General features: G+C 37.0%; 1 protein-coding gene across 2 annotated transcripts in view; it reads left to right on the top strand.

Annotated features, from left to right (window-relative positions):
* The window catches only part of LOC131145143 (molybdenum cofactor sulfurase), a 158,012-nt gene that overhangs the window by 121,484 nt on the left and 11,217 nt on the right, over positions 1-25,311 (top strand). For both annotated transcript variants that reach the window (XM_058094244.1, XM_058094243.1), the window contains 3 exons: positions 4,620-4,730; positions 11,095-11,159; positions 24,571-24,725. In XM_058094244.1, coding sequence (XP_057950227.1) covers positions 4,620-4,730; positions 11,095-11,159; positions 24,571-24,725 — 331 coding nt within the window. The remainder of the gene's footprint in view (positions 1-4,619; positions 4,731-11,094; positions 11,160-24,570; positions 24,726-25,311) is intronic.

The raw sequence follows: 25,311 nt of genomic DNA, 5'->3' as shown, positions 1-25,311 counted from the left end.
ATGTTATTGTTAAGGGTTATTTAGTCCTTTAGCATTATTATTATGTGTTAAGAGTTATGTTAGCAAGTGTGAGTTAGTGAGATTATTATGGTCATTGGCATTGTACTTGACATATATTATAAATAGAGGGAGAGACTATCATTGAAGCTAGGTCTTCCATTTTACCCAATTATTCAACATGGTATTAGAGCATGATTTTGAAACCTACACCCTAATTGTTACAACCACGAACAAAACTGAAGCCTAGAACCCTAAATCTGTTGCATGTCTACCATCATAGAAGAATTTCCAGCAACACTATAGCCCTAGAAAACAGCCAGCAGCTGCCAGAAGTCAAACAGTCGCTGGGATTTTCCTGCACGATTCTGCCAGTTCTGGAACACAAAATCTGCTACACATTTTGCAAACACAGCACCATAGTCACCCACAGACACTGCTGATCCCCCCCCCCCCCTCTGAAATCCCATCTCCAGGCAGTGCCCCACGCACCTTCACATGCCAGTCGAAGGCTGTCAGGGCCAACCCCATGCACTGGTGTGTGAAGCCACTTTCAGGCATGTTTTTGGTTCAATGTTCTAATTCCTTCCCTTGACCAACATATCAAGCTGTTGGGCATGTGTTTTGCTCAAAGATCTAATCTTTGTTGACCATGCACTTGTATTAATCCGTTAGTTGTTGTTCTGTTTGTAAAGGCCATTGGCGAGTCTCTTGGAGCAGTGGTAGTGCTTGGAAAGCCCTTTTTTTTAGGCTGTGGCTGTGTTATGTAAGTTTGTTGGTGATTTTTCCGTGGTAGATTCGGTGGTTCACTCTTCAATTGTCCTAGTTCTGTGTGTTTGCTTGGGGCTGTGTCAGTTTCTTGATGCTGTGGCAGCCTTGTACTGATTTATTTGTGACTTGTTCATGGTTGGTCACCTTGTTTGTCGTTGTTCCAATTGCTCCAGCAATTAATCTTGTTATCATTGGTCTAAGTTTGTGAGTGTTGGGATGGAGTTTGAAAATTCCAAAAGTATGGTTCCCTCATTAGTCACTTGTTTGAGTGAACTGCATACTATGACTATATCTGAGGGGGAGTATTCAATGTTTCTACAGTATCAATCGTCTCAAGAAGCATATTATCACATATAGTCTGTATGTCATCTGGTATCTTTCCCACTGGTCCTTGGGTTATTGATTTTTCTGCCACTGACCATATAATAGGTGCAACCAACTTCTTTTGCTGCCCTTCGGTATCCTAAAAATATACCTCAAGCTACCCTTGCTGATGGATCCACTATTGCTGTTAAGGGGATAGTAACAATAAATCCTACTCCTTCCATCTCTCTTTCTTTTGTTTTATACATTCCTAAATCTCCTTTCAATCTCATGTTAGTTAGTAAGCTTACAAAGTCACTAAATTGTTGTCACTTTCTTTCCTGATTTTGTGGTTCTTTAGGATTTGAAAATGAGGAAGACTATTGGAACAGAACGTGAGGTTCGTGGGTTTGACTACTTTGAGTCACTTTCTCCTCCCATCGCCTGTACAGCTGCAGCTACACCAATTCAAATCCATTGTCTCCTTGGTTATCCATCCTTGGGTGAGTTGATACAACTAGTTCCTACATTGAGTTCTGTGACTAATCTTGAGTGTCAATCTTGTCAAATTGGGAAAACATCATAATGTTCCCTTTGCTTCTTGGGTCGACAAATGGGTGGTTAATCCTTTCATTCTAGTCCATTTAGATATTTGGGGTCCTAGTCGTGTCATGTCGAAATTGAGGTTTCAACACTTTGTTACATTTGTTGATTATTACTTCAGGATGACTTGGTTATATTTAATGAAAGATCGTTATAAGTTGTTTAATATCTTTTGTGTCTTCTATTATCAAATAAAGACTTAATTTGATATGCCAGTCAAGATACATCATAGTGATAATGCTAAGGAGTACTTCAATGCCTAATTCACTACCTATATGGCTAGTTCTGGTATGATCCATCAACCCTCTTGTGCCCACACTTCACAACAAAATGGAGTTGCAGAGCGGGAAAAAAAAAAAAAAAACATATTCTTGAAGTTACTCGTACCCTATTGCATCAAATGAATGTTACTAAAATTTTTTGGAGTGATGATGTTCTCACAACTTCTTCCTTGATGAATAAATGCCTCTACTGTCCTTGGTGGTAAAATCCCATATTCAGTTGTCATCCCTAAGGCTCTTTTGTTCTTCTTTACTCCTCATATATTCAACTATGTGTCCTTTGTCCATCAGTTAACTCCAAGAACGGATAAGTTGGATCCTCGTGCTATCAAATGTATGCTCAAAAACGATATTGATGTTATAGGCTTGCTTTACATCGATTCTTTGTCTTTATTGATGTTGCCTTTTCTGATTTTACACCATACTACTCTGATTCCTCAAGTTCTATTGACTTTGATGAGTCAATTCCTCTGCATTGCCTTTCAGATCCCAACCTATTCTCAATGGCCAATCCTCCTACATCTTCATCTAGTTTGAGTCCTTCTCGTTGCTTGGATCATCCCAATTTGTAGGAACACAATGACTCAAGGGAGGAGAGCCTCCTCCAGCTTTTACTCCTGCACCTCTAGTTCCTTTGTCAGATGATGTTATTTCCCAGGATGTTGATCCTCCTATAGCTGTTTCAAAAGGTAAATACACTTGTACCCAACGTCCAATCTCTAATGTTGTGTGTTATAATTTTTTTTCACCCTTTTATTTCTGTTTATTTTGTACTCTGTCGTCTGCTGCTCTTCCAAAATCTATTTCTAAAGCCATATCCCATTTGGGGTGGAGGGCTGTAATGGTTGAAGAGATGCATGTGCGACATGATAATGATACTTGGGATTTGGTACCTCTTCCTCCTGATAAGTTTGTGGTTGGTTGTTGTTGGGTGTACAATGTCAAGGTCAATCTTGATGGTTTTGTGGCTCGTTTGAAGGTCTGCCTTGTTGCTAAAGAATATACTTAGGTGTATAGTTTGGATTATTTTGATACATTCTCTCCAGTCGCTAAACTTGACTCTACATGTTTTTTCTTCTCGTAGTCACTATTTGTCATTGGCCTAAACATAAATTAGATGTGAAAGATGCTTTCCTATATGGTGATCTTCATGGGGAGGTCTATATGAAGCAACCGCCTAGTTTTGTTGCTCAGGGGGAGTCAGGCTCAGCGTGTTGGGTTAAGTAATCATTATATGGATTAAAACAATCTCCTAAAGCATGTTGTGGCTGATTTAGTTCTATAGTACTTGAGTTTGGCCTTTAACGGTGTGCAATAGATCACTCTGTATTTTTTCATTATACTCCATTTCATAGGATTTTTCTTATTGTATATGTGATCGAGGCATCTAGAACCTAATGCTTTTCCTACAGAGTAAGTTTTAGACCAAGGACTTGGGACCATTGAAGTACTTCTTGGGTATAGAAATATTGAGATCTCATATGGGAAATGTCTTGTCACAGAGGAATTATGTTCTTGATCTTTTAGATGAGTGGGTTGTTGGGATCCAAACCTGTTGATGTGCCATTGGATCCTAATGGTAAGTTAGTGTCAGATATGGGTGATTTGTTGCCTCTCCTAGGACGGTATCAGAGACTTGTTGGAAAATTGAATTATCTCATAGTCACTCAACTATTGGGATGTAGTAATTCGCATTTTGAGATATCTCAAAGGTGCACTAGGGAGAGATCTCTTATATCAAGATCGGGGTTGCACATATTCAGGGATATGCAAATACAGATTGGCTAGGTTGCCTTCCGAATGAAGATCCACAACTAGGTATTTTTATCTTTGTTGGTTGTAATTTGGTGTCTTAGAAAAGTAAGACACAAACTGTGGCTGCCAGGTCAAGTGTTGAGTTAGAGTATAGCGCTATGGCGCACACTACATGTGAGCTTGTTTGATTGAAGAACATGTTGAAATTACTAGGTTTTCCACATTCTTAACCTATGAAGTTGATGTATGATAATCTAGATGCTATTCATATGCCTCCCTACTCTGTCTTCCATGAGCAGGCGGAGCACATTGAAGTTGATTGCCACTTTATTCGGGAGAAACTTGTGCAGATGCTCATTATAAACACTCATGTGAAGTTTGAGTTTCAGTTTGCTGATTTGTTCACTAAAGCATTGGGAGGTGCTTATGTGAATTCATTTGTCACAAGTTAGGAGCATATGATATATATGCTCCAGCTTGAGGGGGAGTGTTAATGGTTATATAGTCATTTAGCATTATTATTATGTGTTAAGAGTTATGTTAGTAAGGGCATTATGGTCATTGGAATTGTACCGGACATATATTATAAATAGAGGGAGAGTCCAATCATTGAAGTTAGGTCTTCCATTTTACCCAATGATTCATCAATTACTGAACAAAATCCAGTTTGATCTCTCCCATTTTCAAGCCATGGCTTTATCCTCTTATTTTTCTTTAGCTTGTTTGGCTTTGTGTATATCTATTCTAAGTCTCAGTGTCACTAGAATACTTCCCTTTTCATAATTTATTCATATACTGAGGTATTTATTGACTTTAATGTTTCCACACTGTTATCGCCCTTTGCTGATTGCTTTATTAAGTTATGTTTTGGACATTTTAACTGACATCTTTACCATTAATAATATGCAGACCTTGAAGGAACGCACTCAACTACAGGATTTCATCTTAAATCTATTACTATCTACCCAATCAAATCATGTGCGGGATTCAACACTGAGAATTGGCCTTTATGCAGTACTGGTACGTGTAGTTTATCTGCACATTTCCTTCTGCCTTCAATGAGTTCTTATGACATTTTATTTTTCGGCACTAATTTACCTAAAAGATTCATCATTTTTTTAGTTGAAAAAGAATATGATATTATGCACACAATAATTATTTTTACAGCTGTATTGGGGAAATTTGATGCGGTATTGTCATTGTCTGTTATAATGTAAACGCATGTAATGCAGTCCACTTGCCTGATGTTACTAGTTTGTATTGATGGTGATTGTGCTTTACAGCATCGTCTTAATTTCCATGAAAGTATCCAAATTTCCATTGAATTTACACTTTTTACCATCCTCAATAAACAATGCTGTCAGTTTGCATCTTACAAAATTTCAGTTGAAATTTAAATGGATCATTTGAAATCTATCACATCTCAAATTTTCTACATCGAATAATTGACTATGGAAGAAAATATTCTTGAAATTGAAATTTTAGATTTAAAACTCAAATATTGAAAACAAAGAAATTTTCTAAATAAATTTATTGAAAACAAAGATTATTGCAAAAAGGATATAGCCCTTAGAATTTTAAAAATTTATGCAAAATTGATCTTAGATATTAGCAACAACATTTTATTCCACCATTTTATGTGTAAATTAAAAATTCATACATTCTTGTTGCACTGGTTTCAGGCTTGCAGGGGTTGTTTTGCTTTCTAAAATTGTTGAATTATTAGATATCTGTCATCCTTTATTAGAGGCTGATCTTTAGGAGATTTACAGCTAACAAATCAGTTGATTTGTTAGCTATTTTTGGTTCCACGATCCTAGGGGATTTGGGTAGCATGTTACTTGATTCTGTAGATAGTCTTTCCTATTTTACTGCTTTTCATTTTAAATAGGATATTCTATTTTCAGTGGGTTATAAATATACCTAGAAATTAGATGAGAATTATCATCTATTTAAAGGGAATGTAATCTTTTTCATAAGTTAGTGGAATATTCTATTTTTCGTTTCCACATTTCAACTTGGAATTAGAGCATCCTTTTAACCCTAATCTTCCCATATGACCAAATACGGTATGGCCACCAGGAGATACGACTCCCCCTCTTCAGTCTCAGACGTCACCACCAATCAGGAAGCCGTGGTCTCAGGTAACAGTAGCAGTTCAGATGGCAGCCTCATGCCCATTACAGGACATAAACTTACTGGGAATAACAATCTCCAATGGTCCCATTCCGTGATCATGTTTATATGTGGAAAGGGAAAGGATGATTATCTCTCAAGAGTTGTAGCCCAACTAAGCAAAGGATGATGCGAAGTTCAAAACATAGAAATCGGAAAACTTATTAATTCCATGACAAATGACATTGGAGAAAATTTTCTCCTCTATGGAACAATGAAAGAGATTTAGGAAGCTACCAAGGAAACATATTCTAACAATGAGAATACATTTGAATTATTCGAGATGGAAAGTGTTCTCCATGACTTACGCCAAGAAGATTTGACAGTGACCCAATACTTCAACGCCCTCAACCGCTACTGGCAATAGTTGGACTTATTCGAGGAGCACTATTGGAGCTGTCCCAAAGATGGAATAAGGTATAAACAAATTGTTGAAAACAAAAGAATATACAAATTTCTGATTGGATTGAATAAAAATCTTGATGAAGTATGAGGAAGAATCCTAGGATCCAAACCACTGTCAAACATCCGAGAAGCTTTTTCAGAAGTTTGTCGAGAGGAGAGTCGAAAGAAGATAATGATGGGCCCTCAAGATTTTGTAACAAACTTGGAGAGTTTAGCCCTTGCGGTTCGAGGAAATCCATATAATAGCAGTGACAGTAGACCAAAGAAAGGGAGGCCGTGGTGTGACCATTGTCGATGTCCTGGTCACACCAAAGACACTTGCTAGAAAATTCACGGTAAACCCACAGATTGGAAACCTTACTGCTTTGCCAACGACAGAGAAGGACGGGGAAATTTTGTCTCTGTAGATGAAAAACTAACACCACCCGAGCCCAGTCTCTTCAACAAGGAGAAACTAGAATTATTGCAGAAAATGTTCAGCCAATCTTCAGCAGCCTCTACTACTGTGGTTGGTACCGGTTCTTTGGCACATAGAGGTAATTTTTTAAGTGCTCTTAATGTCAAAAAGGAGAAGCTAGGTCCATGGATTATAGACTCAGGAGCATCAGACCATATGACCGGAGATAGAAAGTTTTTTTCTACTTATAGTCTCTGTTATAAAAATTTAACAGTTAGGATAGCAGATGGTTAACTCCCAAAGTTGGTTGGTACATGTTTCGTCAAAATTTCAGAGAACCTAACATTCAATTCAGTTCTATTAGTGCCACATTTGGATTGCAATTTACTATATATTAGTAAACTCACTTGGGATCTCAATTGTGTTTCTAAATGTTTCCCAAATATGTGTGAATTTCAGGTCTTGGATTCAAGGAAGACGCTTGGCAGTGCTAAGATGTGTTCAGGGCTCTATCTTCTCGAGGTTAATGATCCTCAAGGAACAACTCACAAATCCGATTGTTTAGTGTATAGAAGTCAAAGTTATTCTTATGTCATTCATTCTAATAATGATAGTGCGATTATGTTGTGGCACTATAGGTTAGGACATCCAAATTTCTTGTATCTCGAGAAACTCTTTCCTTCATTATTCAATAATAAAAATCCAAATGATTTTCAGCGTGAGATGTGTCAATTTTCAAAACATGTTCGCAACTCTTATCCCAACCGACCCTACAAAGCATCCCAACCCTTTTCAATTATTCATAGTGATGTGTGGGGCCCATCTAGGATCAAGAATATTACTGGATCTCGCTGGTTTATATCTTTTATTGATGATCACACTAGACTTACTTGGATATTCCTCATGAAAGAAAAGTTAGAGGCAGGTCAGATTTTCAAAAAATTTAACACCATGATCCAAACACAATTTCAAGCAAAAATACAGATTGTGAAAACTGATAATTCCAAAGAATACCGGAACCTACTAGATGTTGCCCACTCCCTCATGTTCTCTACACATGTATCGAAACACTTTTGGGGTAAAGCCATTCTCACTGCAGTCTAAAACAGGATGCCCTCTTGCGTTCTCAAATTCCAAATTCCCTATAAAACTCTACTTCAGGGCTTTCCCAGTACTCGACTCGTCTCCACTATTCCCTTCAAAGTATTTGGGTGCTCAGCTTTTGTTCATGTTCATAGTCAACACCGGGGTAAACTTGATCCTTGAGCCCTTAAGTGCATTTTCTCGGGTACTCTCCAAACCAAAAGGGTTATAAATGCTATTCACTAGCTACTAAAAGATATTATCACTCCATGAATGTCACCTTTTTTGAGCAACAACCATATTACCCCAAATCTGAAATTCAAGGGGAGATTATGAAGGAATTCCAGCTTTAGGATATTGAAGAGTTATCTCACCCTTGTTTTGATTCTGGCTATTCTCACCTATCATAAATTTATGAATCTATTTCGACTACTGACTTCATTTCTCTTTCACATCCCTTCTTATAATCTCCCGTGAAACATCAACATCTGGACACTATTCAACCAACAAAAAATGATGAGTTGATTACCTATTCATGGAGGAGAAGGAATCAAAAGGAGATAGAACAACTAGCATCCCTTGAGCAAATCCAAGAGTCTAATATACGAGCCCTAGTTGAAGTGAAAATCCACTCGGTAACTCTAATCCCGAGACTTCCCATAATGAGTTAACTAATGATGATAGTGATTGTTCTATTGCTGTTAGAAAAGGTGTGAGATCATGCACAAAACACCCAATATACACTTTTGTGTCATATTAGGGGCTGTCATCGAATTTTAGATCTTTTTTTGCCAACCTAGACAAAATCTAGGTTCCTAATAACATACAAGAGGCTCTCGGTTCACCTGAATGGAAGTCTGCTGTCTGGGAAGAAATCAGTGCACTAGAAAAGAATGGAACATGGGAGATCACAGAATTACCAACTGGAAAACGTCTAGTAGGTTACAAATGGATATTCAATGTGAAATACAATGAATATGGAAGTGTTTAACTGATTCAAAGCTTGGCTAGTAGCGAAGGGATTCACTCAATCATTTGGAATCGACTAAGAAGAGACATTTGCCCCTGTAGCCAAGTTAAATACACTGCAGTTCCTCTTATCTTTGGCAGCGAATTTAGACTGGCCTCTTCACCAACTAGATGTCAAGAATGCCTTCCCCAATGGAGACCTAACTAAAGAAGTCTACGTGGAAATTCCTCCTGAATTCAAGACACAAGTTGCACACAACAAAGTCTGCAGACTCAAAAGATCTTTATATGGGCTCAAGCAATCCCCAAGAGTCTGGTTCGAGAGATTCACAAAGGTAGTCAGGAGGTATGGCTATTCTCAATGTCAATGAGATCATACCCTATTTGTTAAATACTCTCCTGAAGGAAAAATTTCTATCCTCATTGTATATGTGGATGGCATCATTCTAACAAGAGATTATGAGGAGGAAATGAGTAGTCTCAAAAGTCTTCTAGCTAAAGAATTCGAAATCAAGGACCTTGGGAATCTCAAATACTTCCTAGGCATGGAAGTGGCACGGTCAAGGAAGGGAATTTTGTCTCCCAAAGGAAATATGTTCTAGATCTTTTGAAAGAGACTGGGATGCTCGAATGTAAGCCAGCAGATATTTCTATGGATTCAACAACCAAACTAGGAGCCGAAGAAGACAGTGCACCAGTGCATAAAGGCAGATATCAAAGACTAGTTGGAAAACTTGTATATTTGTCTCACACCCGACTTGATATTGGCTTCTCTGTTAGTATGGTGAGTCAATTCATGAACAATCCCAATGAAGAACATATGGAGGCAATTTATAGAATCCTACGATATATGAAGCTAACACGAGGTAAAGGATTATTTTTTGAGAAGAATCAAAGAAGAGATATTGAAGTATTCGGTGTGCAGATTGGGCAGTATCAATACATGATCGAAGGTCAACTTCTGGGTACTGCACATATGTGTGGGGAAACCTAGTTACATGGCGAAGTAAGAAGCAATCAGTTGTGTCAAGAAGTAGTGCAGAAGCTGAATTCAAGGCAATGGCACACGACATTTGTGAAGGAATATGGCTAAGTAGGCTTCTAAAGGAATTAAAGATTTTAGATGAAGAACACATGAAGATGTTCTGTGACAATCAATTAGCCATCAGCATTGCAAAGAACCTAGTGCATCATGATAGAACAAAACACGTGGAGATTGATCGACATTTCATAAAAGAAAAAATAAAGGAAGGAATAATCAAGATGTTGTATGTGCCTACATGTCTCCAAACTGCCGATATCCTTATCAAGGCTCTGCCAAGAAAGAATTTTGATGATCTGAGTTCTGAGCTGAGCCTAATCAATATTTACAGCCCAACTTGAGGGGGAGTGTAGAATTATTAGATATCTGTTTGCCTTTATTAGAGGCTGAACTTTAGGACATTTACAACTAACAAATTAGTTGATTTGTTAGCTATTTTTGGTTCCACGATCCTAGGGGATTTGGGTAGCATGTTACCCGATTTTGTAGATAGTCTTTCCTATTTTACTGCTTTCCATTTTAAATAAGATATTCTATTTTCAGTAAATTGTAAATATCCCTAATAATTAGATGAGAATTATCATCTATTTAAAGGGAATGTAATCGTTTTTATAAGTTAGTGGAATATTCAGTTTTCTTTTCCACATTTCAACAGAAATACTTGAGGAGTATTCCTCAATTCCACCTTCCTTCTGTATGGAAAATCTTTGTTGATGTTCCTGTTGGCTCAGTAACTAAATAATCCGTAAAAAGAGAGGAAACTTAGTAAGGTACCAAAAGATTTTGTGACTAGGGGCACCATAGTGAAAGGAAACCAAATTTTACCCTATATACTATGAATAGTAAAACATCCTAGTGTAAGATTTATAATGGCATGGAAAAACATAATAAGTTTATTATTCAACTGTAAGATTTTCATTTTGGCAAGTCTGTTGGGCTTGAAACTTTAGGAACAATCGAGATCTATACATCACAAGAATATGGTCATAAAATGTTGTACTGGGCAAAGCTCATGTAATGAGAATAGCCTAATCATGAAATGAGAATTTTTTATTTTTTATTTTTTATTTTTTGGGAGTAGTACCTATAAACTCATCCACCCCTTTGTAGGTCTATTGCTTTAGCCTATTTAGGAGATGTGAACTGTGACAGGACTTGGAGCATATTTCTTTATATGTAACATGGAAGTTAGTAGTTTGATGTTGGAAAGAAAATTATTTTTTATTGGATATCTGGTGGTGATATATGGAAATTTTCCATTGCTTGGATTTGGCCATTTGTTAGTATTTTGTCTTATGTGAATTTTGGAGCAGGCCTGCAGCATGATAGGGAATGGCTTCTCAAAAGTCTAGCTGGTGAAATTCTTACACAGAAGAAGGTAAACTATTTCTCTTTAGCATTAATTTTGTCATTTATTAATGACTGTTGCATAATTTGTTTAGGTTAGGACATGGTTTTAAATAACAGTAATGGTCCACGTAATGACAATGGTCACGGTGTAATGGTCGTGGCCGTCACGAATGTTACGTAATGGGTAATTGACACTGCGCGTATAATTTTTTTTTTTTTCACTTTTGTTGCATTAGCAAACTTGTTAAAAGCAATAGATTCGCATGTTAATTTTATTCATTTTTATAAAAATAACATATACTGCAAGTATTGGATGTCATCTCAATTGTTTTAGTTGCTAGAAGAAGCATGCATTTTGCTACTTTTCACTACTTTATTGATTATACGAGAAATTAAAAACTAAGAAATTTAAATAATAAAATGCCATTTTTTGTATTCGTTTAGTCTTTAATGGAATTTTGGTTATAAAAAAACTAAAATATAAAGTGTTCATATGTTAAACAAGATAATGAATGCATACAAGAGAACGTATTTACTCTCCAAACTAGGTGTAAGGAAAAAATAAAATTGAAATTACTTAGAATACACACATGTAATTTAATGAGAGAAAAAGTTGGGTTTATTTGAATGGAAGTTATTTAAAAAATAAAAAATCCATGTCAAAGGTCAAGGTAAAATAAACCCAAAATTGAATTTTTTTTTTTTTTTTTCGCAAAAGAGGACTAGGTAAACCAACTTAAATTTGAGTTTTAAGCTTTGATATACAGAAAAGAAAGGGGGAAATGCAAAAGGACTCAAAAACCTGTTTTAGTAATTTACTTCCAATCTGGAAATGTAACGGCTTCTAATGCCCGCTATGGTTGAAATTGGAGTACCTCCAATATATCCATAATGGTCACGGATGCCACCAATGCCGTTATGTAACGTATAACAGCTGTTAAGCACCGAATGAGCTATCAAGTCAAATTTGACAATGTGTTTTGCAATTAATGTTTCTGAATTGAATTCTCCTACGAGCATGAACATTTGTGTAGTAATGTGGAATGTCACAACATTTTTATTTTTCATTAATTATTAGTCCCAGTGATGCAAAATAGATAGCTCAGCTGAATTGTTTTGAATGACTTTGGAACCTTAATCAAAGGCTATGAGTGTCCCACATGTTACAGTTGGCCTTCAAGAAAATACCCATGGGACTTTAGGTAATGGTAAGTCATTTGTGTTCTCCATTATTGTCTATTTTATAGTAACCTTAATTCCATTTGGACTAAAGCCTAAACAAGCAGATGTAATGCTTTTTATTAATTACGGAGAATTTTGGAGTATTCTGTCTCTTAGTGGGATCCCATGTGGGAGCAATTCTCTCTTTATCTTGTTCTATCTCTTTTATCTTGTTATAAGAGAATATGTTATTTTAGTAATTAGGTTCTGTGAGTGGGGGTATTCTTGTCCTTAAGTCTTTTATTATTACTATAATACATAAGAGGGCTGACCTGGAACTGTACATATACTCTGGGAACCAGCTGCTGGGCTTTTTCTCCTCTTCTTCTTTTCTTCTCTTCTCCCTCTCTAACCCTAAGTGCTGTATTTTCCTCATTGACACTTCAATTTATTTCAGTTTTACAACATCTATCAGAGCAGTTTCTCTGAACCTGATTATTCTGTAGTTATAGGCTTATTGTGCTTCTCTTCCTTTGCTATTATATCCCTTCTTGAATCTTAAAGTGAAGATTTTTTTTTTTCCTTTTATGTTTGAGAGTCATGTAGGGTTACCTACCCTTCTCCTCTCAACTGTGAGCCACTCTTGCTGATGTTGTGTGGCTTGTGGTAGTTCACTCATGTAAAGGCAGTTCCTTACTGTTTCTGATGGACTGCTCTTGCTGTTCTGTTGTTTCTTCTGACTGCAGGTTGACTGATCATAGTGTTATGATGCTGTGCCCCTGCCTATCCTTCTAGCTGCTGCCAGGTTGGTTATTAAGTGCCTGCACTGCTGGTTAAGTGTCTGCCGTGTGTTATTGTGGTCTGCCCTGTTATGAGCAGCCAAAGTGCATTCTGCTCTGTTCTGTGCTCAAAGCCAACTTAGAAAGGATGAGTGAGAGACTATTTATGTCTCTGATTCTTCCTATGGTACTGTAAATTCAGTTCTCGGTTGCAGCTTCTGGTAGTTCTGGACCTTTGAAGATCTGTAGTACTGTTCTGTTCTTGTTTGTGCTGCCTGATTCTGTTTTGTTGCTGTGTTTTCATTCCAATGTGCTAATTGTGGCATATTGGGGTGGTTTTGATGGCCTCTGCAGAGAGAACATCAATCGATACCATTAATATACAAATCACATCCATCAAATTGCTTGGATCCTCCAACTATCTGTTGTGGACCTGTGGTCTTAGGCAGTGGATGTGTATATTAACACAGGAAGTTCAAGTATTTGCTGCATTCTCCTCTGTCTCCAGAATCCCAAGGATTATGAATATTGGATGGAAGAGAATTGCATATTTCTGGTGTGGAATTACTACAAACATGATGCTTCATTGAACAGCCGAGCTCATATTGGGCAGTCTTTGTGAAAGCTTCTCACTATATAGAAACTTAACTTGAGTTATTGACTTGTTGGCAAGTTTTTCAAATATGACCAAGAAGGTTGGTCCATCGATGATTTCTGGTGTTGAGATGATTGAGGCAGCAGACAGAAAGTTTCTTTTTGGGGTTTCAATCCATATGTGATCTTATTTTGGTGAATCCATACCAACCATGAACCAAGAATATGCTAGAACCCCACGAATCACCAAAATGGATTTCAGTCCTTTTCTTTGGCTTCTTACCGTGTTAGTTGAACCATTGTTAGCACTACCTCTAATCATGGAAGGAGGAGAGTTGGATAAGACGAGTTTTAGGTAGCAGTCGTGGCAACGGTAGTGTACGAGGACGAGGGGTTCGCATTTGAACACATTATGAGGACATTTCGCATTTGATCACATTGTGATGAGGACAATCATATTGTCGAATGTTGTTAGGATCTCCATAGAGAACCAAATTAGGGCAAAAGTGATTCTACCATCAACACTTAAGTGTACCTGGCCACTCACTCAACTAGGGAGTTGAGTACATCATCTATTTTATCCTGAGTGGATGGGTCAACCGCTCCAACTTTAGTTATCTATATCTAGTGCTTCCTTTTTCCGCTTCACTCTCCTCACCTTGGGTTATTGATTCTAGTTACTCCTCCCATATGTCAGGTAGTCCTAATTTTTTTTCAATCCTTGAATCCACTACTTTTCCCTTTAATGCATATTCTTTCATTTCCTTCTTTTGCTTTTTCATCTATAATATATGTTCCTAAATTTCCTTTGAACCTATTTGGAGTTATTCAATTTCCTAAATTTCCTTCTTTCCTTCTCATTGTGTTATTCAATATCTCAAGAAGAGGGTTGGTGAAGGGCTTGAGAAGGACTGCCTGTACTATTGCAATGGTGGTGTTAGATCCAGTTCTTGTTCAATGACTTCCAAAATTTCTACTCATCTTATTTCTTTGGATCAGAGGCACACTTGTTTGGGTCTTCTAGTCATTCAAAATTACAACAATTTTTTCCCATGTTCAAGTATGTTTCTTCTTTGAGTGTCTCTGTGTCAAAACATATTTGGACATCCTTTTGTTCTAGAGTCAAGTCACATAGTAAATCATTGTTTTCTCTTTTTCCTTCAAATATTTGGGGTCATGTAGAGTCAAGAATTTCTCTAGTCGTCAACATATATATATATTTTTTGGGGTGATGGCAATTGTGGCTTAGGTTGTAATTTTTTTGTGTTTTAATTTTCCTTTTTAAGGATTTCTCGTCATCTATTGCTTGTATTCTCTCATTTTGTTATTATATTGTTAGATTACCACTTTACCTAAAAGCTTAAGCTATTAGGTTGTGTGCCAACAATGTATATCAGGCTTTAAAACTCCCCTGCCGTGCTGCCCGACAGCACATGGAGAGATAAACAAACAATGAATAACACCCATATTGGGGACACAACAATTTTTTAACGAACTTACATTAAATATGGGCAACAAGGCACCCACTGTGTGTTTTGATTTGCTGCTCTATCGAGGTTGTATTTTTGTTGATGGAGTTCCCAAATCCCAAGGGTGTGTCCCTCGTCAATTACTCGTTTGAGTGAATAATGTAGTATAGCTGTTTTAGAGGAAGAGTATTTAAACCTGCAATATCAGGCATCCCAACAAGCATCTCATCACTTGGCATCTTTTGCTAAAAAAAGTAACCGTACCATTTGTATGTCATCTAATATCTCTCCCACCATTCCCTGGGTTATTGAATTTGTTGTTACTAATCATAGGATAGGTGGCACCAACTTCTTTTCTACTCTCCACTATTCATCAAATCTACCTCGAGTTACTCTTGCTGATGGCATGGTCTTAAATTTCCACGAAATTGTCGAAATTTTCGTTGAAATCTCTGGTTTCCGTCACCCTCGAAATAGAAATGGCAGTCGGTTTCCGTTTTGCTTAATTTCCATTGAAATTTCAACGAATCATCCCGAAATTTATCGAAATCTCAAAATTTCAACGAAACTTGTCGAAATTTTAAATTTTTAATGAAATTTCCTTGAAATTCAAATAAGAGATTTAGGAGTGAAGTGAAATTTCTCTCTTAATTTATTTATATATTTTTATCAAAAAAAAAATATATTACTAATGCTTTTGAAATTATATGAAAAAATAATCTTATAGTAGTATTTTATTTAACCATTCGTCTAAATTATCATTATTTGTATAATAAATAATATTTAAGTGATTTATGTAATATATCAGTCCTAAAACTTACATTATTATGTTTAACCATTTCTAAAGTTTCACAAAGAATTCCATGCTTTACTACTGATTTCCGTTATATTTTCAAAACAATATCGAAATTGACATCGAAATCGAAATTTCCATACTTTTGGAGCTTTGAAATTTGAGTCAAAATCGAAATTTAAGACCTTGGTTGATGGGTCCACTACTGCTGCCAAGGGAATAGGAACCGTAAATCCTACTCTGCCCATCTTTGTTTCTTTTGTTCTCTACATTCATAAATCACCCTTTAATCTCTTGTCTATCAGTAAAGTTATGAAGTCACTAAATTGCTTTATAACCTTTTTTTCCTTACTCTATTCTTATTCAAGATTTGAAGACAAGGAAGACAATTGGGACAGAATGTGAGGTTGATGGACTTTACTACTTTGAGTCATTCTCTTCTCCTATTGGCTGTAGTGTTGCTGCAACACCACATCAAATCCTTTGTCGCCCTTGGTCATCCATCAATGGACAAGTTAAAACAGCTAGTTCTTACATGGAGTTCCATGTCTACCCCCAATTGTGAGTCTTGTCAATTAGGAAAGCATCATCGTGTTCCCTTTGCCTCCCGAGCCAATAAAAGAGTCGTAGCCCTTTTATGTTAGTCCATTATGATGTTTGGGGTCCTAGTCGTGTCATGTGAAAGTTGGGGTTTCAATACTTTGTCACTTTTTTCGATAACTATTCTAGAAAAAGATCACTCTGAGTTGTTTAATATCTTTTGTGCCTTATGTTCTCAAATAAGAACTAAGTTTGATATGCTGGTCTGAATACTTGGTAGTGCTAATGCTAAAGAATACTTCAGTACTCAATTCATTACCTATATGAGAAACTCTGGCATGATCCATCAATTATCTTGTGCCCACACTCCACAACAAAATGGAGTTTGGGATAGGTAATGTTCTGCTCACTACTTGCTCTCTCATCAATAAAATGCCATCTTTTGTCCTTGGTAGTAAAATCCTGTATTCAATTATATTCCCTAAGGCTCCTTTGTTCTCCCTTCCTCTTCATATATTTGGTTATGTCCTTTTTTCATCTATTAAATCTAGAAAGGGATAAATTGGATCCTCGTGCTATCAAATGTATTTTTCTAGGTTATTCCTATACTCAAAAAAGATGTTGATGTTATAGTCCCACTTTACATCGATCCTTTGTCTCTGTTGATGTCACCTATTTTGGTTTTACACCGTATTATTCTGATTCCTTGAGTTTTGTCGACCTTGATAAGTCTCTTCCTTTGCCTAGCCTTCCCGATCCTAACTCATTACCTTCGTATAGTCCTCTTGCATCTTCATCCAATTTGAGTCCTTTTTATCACTTGGATCGTCCCAATTTGCAAGTGTAGACACGACGACTCAAGGGAGGAGAGCCTCCTCCAGCTTCCACTTCTACGTCTCTAGTTTTCTTATCAAATGATACTCTTCCCCAAGTGGTTAATCCTCTTATTTCTATTTGAAAAGGTAAATGCAGTTGTACCCACCATCCAGTCTCTAATTTTGTTTTTTAAGATTTCTTGTCACCCTCATACTACTATTTTGTTAGTACCCTATCTTCTATTGCTCTTCCCAAATCTATTTCTGAAGCCCTATCCCATTCTGGGTGGAGGAATGCAATGATATAAGAGATGCATGCTCTACAAGATAATGATACGTTGGACTTGGTATGTCTTTCTCCTAATAAGTTTGTGGTTGGTTGTTGTTGCATGTATACTATGAAGGTTAATCCCGATGGTTCCCTAGCTCAATTGAAGGCACGTCTTGTTGCTAAGGGATATACTTAAGTGTAGGCCCTGGACTATTCCGAAACGTTCTCCCCTATTGCCAAACTTGCCTCAATATGTTTATTCATCTCCTTAGCCACCACCTATCAATAGCTTCTACACCAATTAGATGTGAAGAATGCTTTCCTACGTGGTGATCTTCAAGAAGAGGTCTATATGGCGCAACCGCCTTGGTTTGTTGCTCAGGGGGAGTTTGGCTTAGTGTATCGGTTCAAGACGTCACTATATGGTTTAAAATAGTCTCCGAAGGCATGGTTTGGTCACTTCAGTGTTGTAGTACTTGAGTTTGGCCTTCAACGGTGTGCAGTAGATCTTTTTATATTTTATCATCATACTCCATCTAAAAGGATTTTGCTTATTGTGTACATGGATTTTATTGTGATTACTATTGATGATGATCAAGGTATTCAGAGCCAAAAGCATTTATGGTAGATGAAGTTTCAAACAAAGGATTTGGGTCCATTAAAGTACTTGTTGGGTATAGAAGTGTCGAGATCTTGTACCAAAACTAACTTGTGATAGAGGAAGTATATCCTTGATCTTTTAGATGAGGTTGGACTATTGGGATCCAAACCTATTGATACACCTATGGATCCTAACAGTAGGATAGTGCCAGATATGGGTGATTTGTTACCCAACCCAAGATGATATCAAAAACTTGTTTACAAGTTGAATTGTCTCACAATCACTCGGTCAGATATATCTTTTGCAACAAATGTTGTAAGTCAATTTCTTGATTCATTGAGAACAAGTAACTGGGAGAAACTTGTGCAGAAGCTCATTACCATCACTTATGTGAAGTATGATTTGCAACTTGCTAATTTATTTACTGAAGTCATTGGGGGTGCTTATGTTAAATTCATTTGTAACAAGCTAGAAGCATATGATTTATATGCTGGGCTTTGGGGGGGGGGAAGTGTTGATAGTTATCTTAGTCATTAGCATTGTTAGTGTGCGAGTGTTATGTTAACAAGTAAAAGTTAGTAAGGGCATTATGGTCATTGGTATGACATATATTAAAATATAGGGAGAGACCTTTCATTGTCTCTAGATCTTCCATTTCACCCAATTATTCAATAGTAATCTTGCTAATAGAAATAAGATTGAAGGGAAACTTGGGAATATACAGAACCGAAGGAAAAGAAATAAAAGAAGTGGGATTTATAATCCCAATTTCCTTGACCACACTAGTGGATCCATCAACAAGAGTAACACGAGGTAAATTTGCAAGATATTAAAAGTAGAGAAGAAATTATGTATACATGTGATATGACCAACAGCATGGGAGTCTATGACCAAAGGATGAGAAGTACTAGATGACAGGCATACTATAGGATTACTTGTATGGGCAAGAGATACAATGGAAGAGAAGCTTGTTGTGACGCTTGATATTGTTGGAACTTGGAATACTCTTACTCTGGCATGGATATAGTATGTTGCCCCCTACTTGGACCCAAAGGTGTGGAGTTGATGGTGGCTGCATTGGCAACATGTGAAGGTCTACCGTGGAGATCTAAGCACTTCTCAAGAGTATGATACTTTGTCCGCAATGAGTGCACTTGCAAGGAGTCCCTTTACCTCGCCAATCTCGACCACTCAAACCACCTTGATCACTTTTGCAGTTGTTTGGTAGAAAACTAGAATCACCCTGTGTAGCAAAGGTTGTCTTCTCAAAGCCAGATGCAAGAGCAAGAGAATGTGTGCTAAAGGAAGCATAAAGGACATGAGAATAAACATCAGCAAATGATGGCAACTTAGCACTACTAAGTATGTGGGACTGGACTGCCTTAAACTCGGGTCTCAAGCCCATTAGAACCTGGAGGACCATCATTTGCTCCCTTTGCTTCTGCATCTCATGAACGTCAGCAGTTATAAGTTGCGTGACGTTAGGCTCCTAATGAATATGCTTCATCTCTCCAAAATAATCAACAATGCTCCTATCTCGTTGTAACTGAAAGTACTTCTGGGATAAATCATATATACGTGTAATGTTACTAGATTATAGAAGCTTGGCATAATCCCAAATCTCCTTGCATGTATCTAGATGCATACACATCCGTGCAATTGGTGGCTCCATCATGGTCCACAAAAGGGAAACAATCAAGGAATCTTCTTGAATCCACACTTCTTTTCTCTTCTCATCATGAGGATTAGATTGGAGCAAGTGGTCAGATTTTCATAATCTTTCTAAATAAACCCGAATAGCTTTAAACCATTGTACCTAATTCTTTCCATCCAACTTTTAAGTCATTATCTGTGGCAGCGATGTAGGAAACAAACATACTTTTGGGATTCATAGACTCCATCCCAAAACTCACAAACTTGCAGCCACTCCAATGTCAACCAAGAAGAAGAATCAAAACTAATCGAGACAATCACAAAGTATGTGAAGTGCCAACACAACCACAAATGAGGTGAACGACTCACCTACTGATATAGCACTACCACAGTCTTACCACTTAACTTACAAACACTACCATTGCTCCAAAAAACTCACAAAGAAGCCTTTACAAACACCGAACAAAAATTAATGGATTACCGCGAGTGCATGGTCGAAAAAAGTTAAATGTTTTAGCAGAAAACATGTCCAACAACTTGATAATATTTTCTAGAGAAGAAATCAAAACATTGTAGAGGGGAAAAAAAAAAAGGACAAAGGTGGCCAGAAACCCTCTCACACGCCTGCGCATGGGGTCGACAATGCCGGCAGTTGGTCAGCGCGTGGCGGTGCGTGTGGCCTTTTCCCGCAATGGGGTTTTGTGGGGGAAGGCTTCGTAGGGTTCTGTTCTTGGCTGTATGGTCGGTTTTGTGAAATAATGAAGGGTGGAGGTGGATTTAAGAAGGGCAATGATAGGAATGTGTTTTCCGACAACGGCTTACTAACTCTCACTAATTAACATACTAACACACTTAATAATAATAATACAAAAAAACATAAATAACCTCTAACACAATTATCTTCCCTAATGCTCCTTTGTTTTCCCTTCCTCGTATATTTGGTTGTGTCCTTTGTTCATCAGTTAAATCCAGTAAGGAATAAAATAGATCCTTGTGCTATCAAATGTATTTTTTTGGGTTATTCATACACTCAAAATGGATATCGATGTTACAATTTCACTTTACATCGATTCTTTGTCTCTGCTGATGTCACCTTTTGAGTCTACACCATACTATTCTGATTCCTTGAGTTCTGTCGACCTTGATGACTCTCTTCCTCTATCTAGTCTTTATGATCCTAACTTATTTCCCTCGTCTAGTCCTCCTACATCTTCATCCAGTTTGAGTCCTTCTCATAGCTTAGATCATCCCAATCGGCAAGTTTACACACGACGATTTACGGGAGGAGAGACTCCTCTAGCTTCCACTTCTACGCCTCCAATTCCCTCGTCAGATGATCCTCTTCCCCAAGTGGATAATCCTCCTACTACATTTTGAAAAGGTAAATGCACTTGTACCCAGCATCCAATTGCAAAATTTTTTTCTTATGATTTCTAGTCACCTTCATACTATGGTTTTGTTAGTATCCTGTCTTCTAGTGCTCTTCCCAAGTCTATTTCTAAGGTTTTGTCCCATTCTGAGTGGAGGAATGCAATGATAGAAGAGATGTATGCTTTATAGGAGAATGATACTTGGGACTTGGTACCTCTTCCTCCTAGTAAGTATGTGGTTGGTTGTCGTGTGTACACTATGAAGGCTAGTCCAGATTGTTACCTATCTCGATTGAAGACTTGCCTTGTTGCTAAGGGATATACTCAGTTGTATGGCCTAAACTATTTAGACACGTTCTACCATGTAGTCAAACTTGCCTTTGTATGTTTATTCATCTCCTTAGCCACCATATATCACAGGCCTCTACACCCATTAGACATGAAGAATGCTTCTTGCATGGTCATCTTTAGGCGGAGGTGTATATGAAGCAACCACCCGGGTTTGTTGCTCAAGGGGTCACTATATGGTTTAAAATAGTCTCCGAGGGCATGGTTTGGTACTTGAGTTATGTCTTCAACGGTGTGTAGTAGATCATTCTATACTTTATCATCATACTTGATTTGAAAAAATTGTACTTATTGTGTGGATGATTTTGTGATTACTTGTGATGATGATCAAGGTATTCAAAGCCTAAAGCATTTCCTACAGACTAAGTTTTAGACAAAGGATTTGAGAGCATTGAAGTACTTGTTGTGTATAGAATTATCAAGATAACAACAACAAAAACAAAACCAAGCCTTAGTCCCACTAAGTGTGGTTGGCTATATGAATCCTTTTCCGCCAATTTATGCAATCATGGACCATTTCTTTTGATACATTCAAGGATATTGAATCCTTACTCACTATCTTCTCCCAAGTTATTTTAGGTCTACCCCTACCCCTTCTACTGCCCCCCACAGTAGCTAAGTCACTCTTCCTCATAGGTGCACTATGTGGCCTACGTTGCAAGTGTCCATACCATCTCAGTCGTCCTTCCCTTATCTTATCTTCTATAGAAGCTACACCTAACTTTCCACGAATATGTTCATTCCTTAATTTATCTTTTCATGTTATACCACTCATCCATCTAGGCATTCTCATATTGGCAATTTTTACTTTTTGGATATTATGTTTCTTCGTCGCCCAACATTCCGATCCATATAGCATAGCTGGTCTTATAGTTGTCCGATAAAACTTCCCTTTCAATTTTAAGGGTATTCTACGATCACAGAGCACACTTGAAGCACTTTTCCATTTTACCCAACCTGCTTTAACTCTATGCATCATCTTCAATTTCTCCTTTAGCTTGCATACTAGATCCGGGGTATCAAAATCTACAAGTGCTATTTATTTATTCATCATCAAGTTTAACTTTGTTTCCAATATTCCTCCTATCTTATTTCTACTTATTCTAAAGCCTCTAGATTCCAAAGCTTCTCTCCATAATTCTAACTTAGCCTCTACTCCGTCCCTAGTTTCGTCAATTAATACAATATCATCTTCAAAAAACATACACCATGGAACTTCCTTTTGAATACTTTTAGTCAATTGGTCCATCACTAAAGTAAAAAGATAAGGACTCAAAGTAGACCCTTGATGTACACCTATGGTAATTGGAAATTCTCTAGTTTCTCCATCTATAATCTTTACACTAGTCATTACTCTATCGTACATATCCTTAATGACATCGGTATACCTATTACATAACACCTTTTTTTTTTCCTAAAACCCACAATAGAACTTCCCTAGGTATCCTATCATATGCAAGTCACTCTTCGAAATCGTCTTGTCACAGAGGAAGTATATTCTTGATCTTTTATATGAGATTGTACTATTGGGATCCAAACCTGTTGATACACCTACGGATCCTAATAGTGGCTAGTGCCAAATATGGAAGTTGCCCAATTGAGGGCGATATTGGAGACTTGTTGGAAAGTTGAATTATCTCATAGTCACTCGACCAGATATATCTTTCACAACAAATGTTGTGAATCAAATTTTTGATTCTTCAAGAACAAGTCACTGGGATGTGGTAATTTGCATCTTGAGATATCTCAAAGGTGAACCTGGGAAAGGTCTCTTATATCAAGATCGAGGTCACACTCATATTCAAGGATATACTGATGCAAATTGGGCTGAATCACCTTTTGATAGAAGATCTACAACCGTGTACTATATCCTTGGTGGAAATTTGGTTTCTTGGAGTAGTAAGAAACAAACCATGGTGGCCAGGTCAAGTGTTGAGTTAGAATATAAGGCCATGGGTCACACTGCATGTGAATTTGTTTGATTGAAGTACATGTTGGAAGAACTAGGTTTTTCACTTTCTCAGTCTATGGAGTTGTTATGTGATAATCAAGAGGCCATTCATATTCCTTCCAACCTAGTCCTCCCTTAGCGCACAAAACACATTGAAGTTGATTGCCACTTTGTTTAGGAGAAACTTGTGTAGAAGCTCATTACCAACACTTATGTGAAGTCTGATTTGTAGCTTGCTGATTTATTGACTGAAGCCTTTGGGGTGCTCGTGTTAAATTCATTTGTAACAAGCTAGAAGCATATGATATATATGCTCTAGCTTGAAGGGGAGTGTTGATGGTTATCTTATTCATTAGCATTGTTAGTGTGTGTGTGTTATGTTAACAAGAGTTAGTAAGGGCATTATGGTCATTGGCATGTACTTTGACATATATTATAAATAAAGGGAGAGACCTATCATTTTGAGTGAGTCTTCCATTTCACCCAATTATTCAACAGTTCCTTTCAAAATGGGTGACTATTTTAGTAATGTTTGATGTGATATGATACCCACAAATATTAGCCATGTGCTTGTTGATTGGTCTTGGTTGGATGATTTGGGTGAGACTCAAGGACATGAGAGCATGTGTTTCACTATAATGATAAGAATATCATTTTGGAGCCTGCTCTGCCAACCGAACAAGACAGAATCTGTCAATTACTTAACTTGGAAACACTACTAGCATGGATAAAAAGATCCTAAATTTTTGATGTCTTAGTGTAGACTATTCAAGAAAAATAATAGATGGACAAATAAATAAAAGATAAACTATTTCATGGGTTTAAACCACATGTTCACGAGCATGGGTTAAATATTCCTATTGTTTAATTTTCACAAGTCACCTTTATTTTTTTAAGGAGAAGATATGAAGAAAGAAGAAAAGGGAGCACGATCTAAGGTAGGATAAGAAATCCTAGAAAAAAAAAAAAAAAACAGCTGAAGGGAAAAATAAGACCAAGGACAAGAAGTTACCTTCTTTTTAATATAATGATAACTTTTTCGTTTGCAATTTCTGAGTGAATCTAGATTACTTTATCTCTATTTTGTTTTGTAGGTTCCTGAAATGTGCCTCATTAATACTTTCATTGATCTCAATCGGGAAATATTGTTTGTAGAGTCACCACGCTGCAGAGCAAAGCTGCAGATTAATCTTGATTCAGTAGATTTATATCATGGTGAAAGAGAAGAAATGGATATACATGGTCAGAGGTGTGATCTTAACTTCTCAGCTGTAAATATTGTATTATTATTGTTCATCCCTATCAAATATCTGGCATAATGAATAGCTTCATACATATGTAGTGGAATACATTTCCTAACTGTTTGGAGTGCACTTCGACATGTACACACATCCGAACTTGATTGGATAAAGGACAGTTAATAAAGTGAATTTACTTGTTAAAAGCTTGATAATTGAGCTACATAAAATCAACAAAATGACTTGGCTCATTTTTTTTTTTTTAAGGTGTCACATCAATTTTTCTTGTAGAACACATTAGTGTGACATGGTCCAAGCATCCATTTAAAATACTCTAGTGGCTGTTGGAAAATGCCTTGCTTTCTGATATGATCACAAATAACCCACAGAATCTGATGTTTAAAATCAGTTTGATATTGGAAATGACCAAAAAAATAAATTAAAATAAACTGTCAATCAACTTCAAAAGATGCATTATGCTCCACTTTACCATTGTGACCTTGTTATTGAAATATATCTTGAAGTATTTAGAGTTTTTATGCAAATTTATTTTTTATTTATTATATATATTTTTTAAAAAATTCTCTAACTGTGATG

Source organism: Malania oleifera, chromosome 12 (genome assembly GCF_029873635.1).
Source record: "Malania oleifera isolate guangnan ecotype guangnan chromosome 12, ASM2987363v1, whole genome shotgun sequence".
NCBI classification, from domain to species: domain Eukaryota; kingdom Viridiplantae; phylum Streptophyta; class Magnoliopsida; order Santalales; family Ximeniaceae; genus Malania; species Malania oleifera.
Note: the sequence above shows the minus strand (reverse complement) of the source record. Positions and strands in the feature narration are given on the sequence as shown.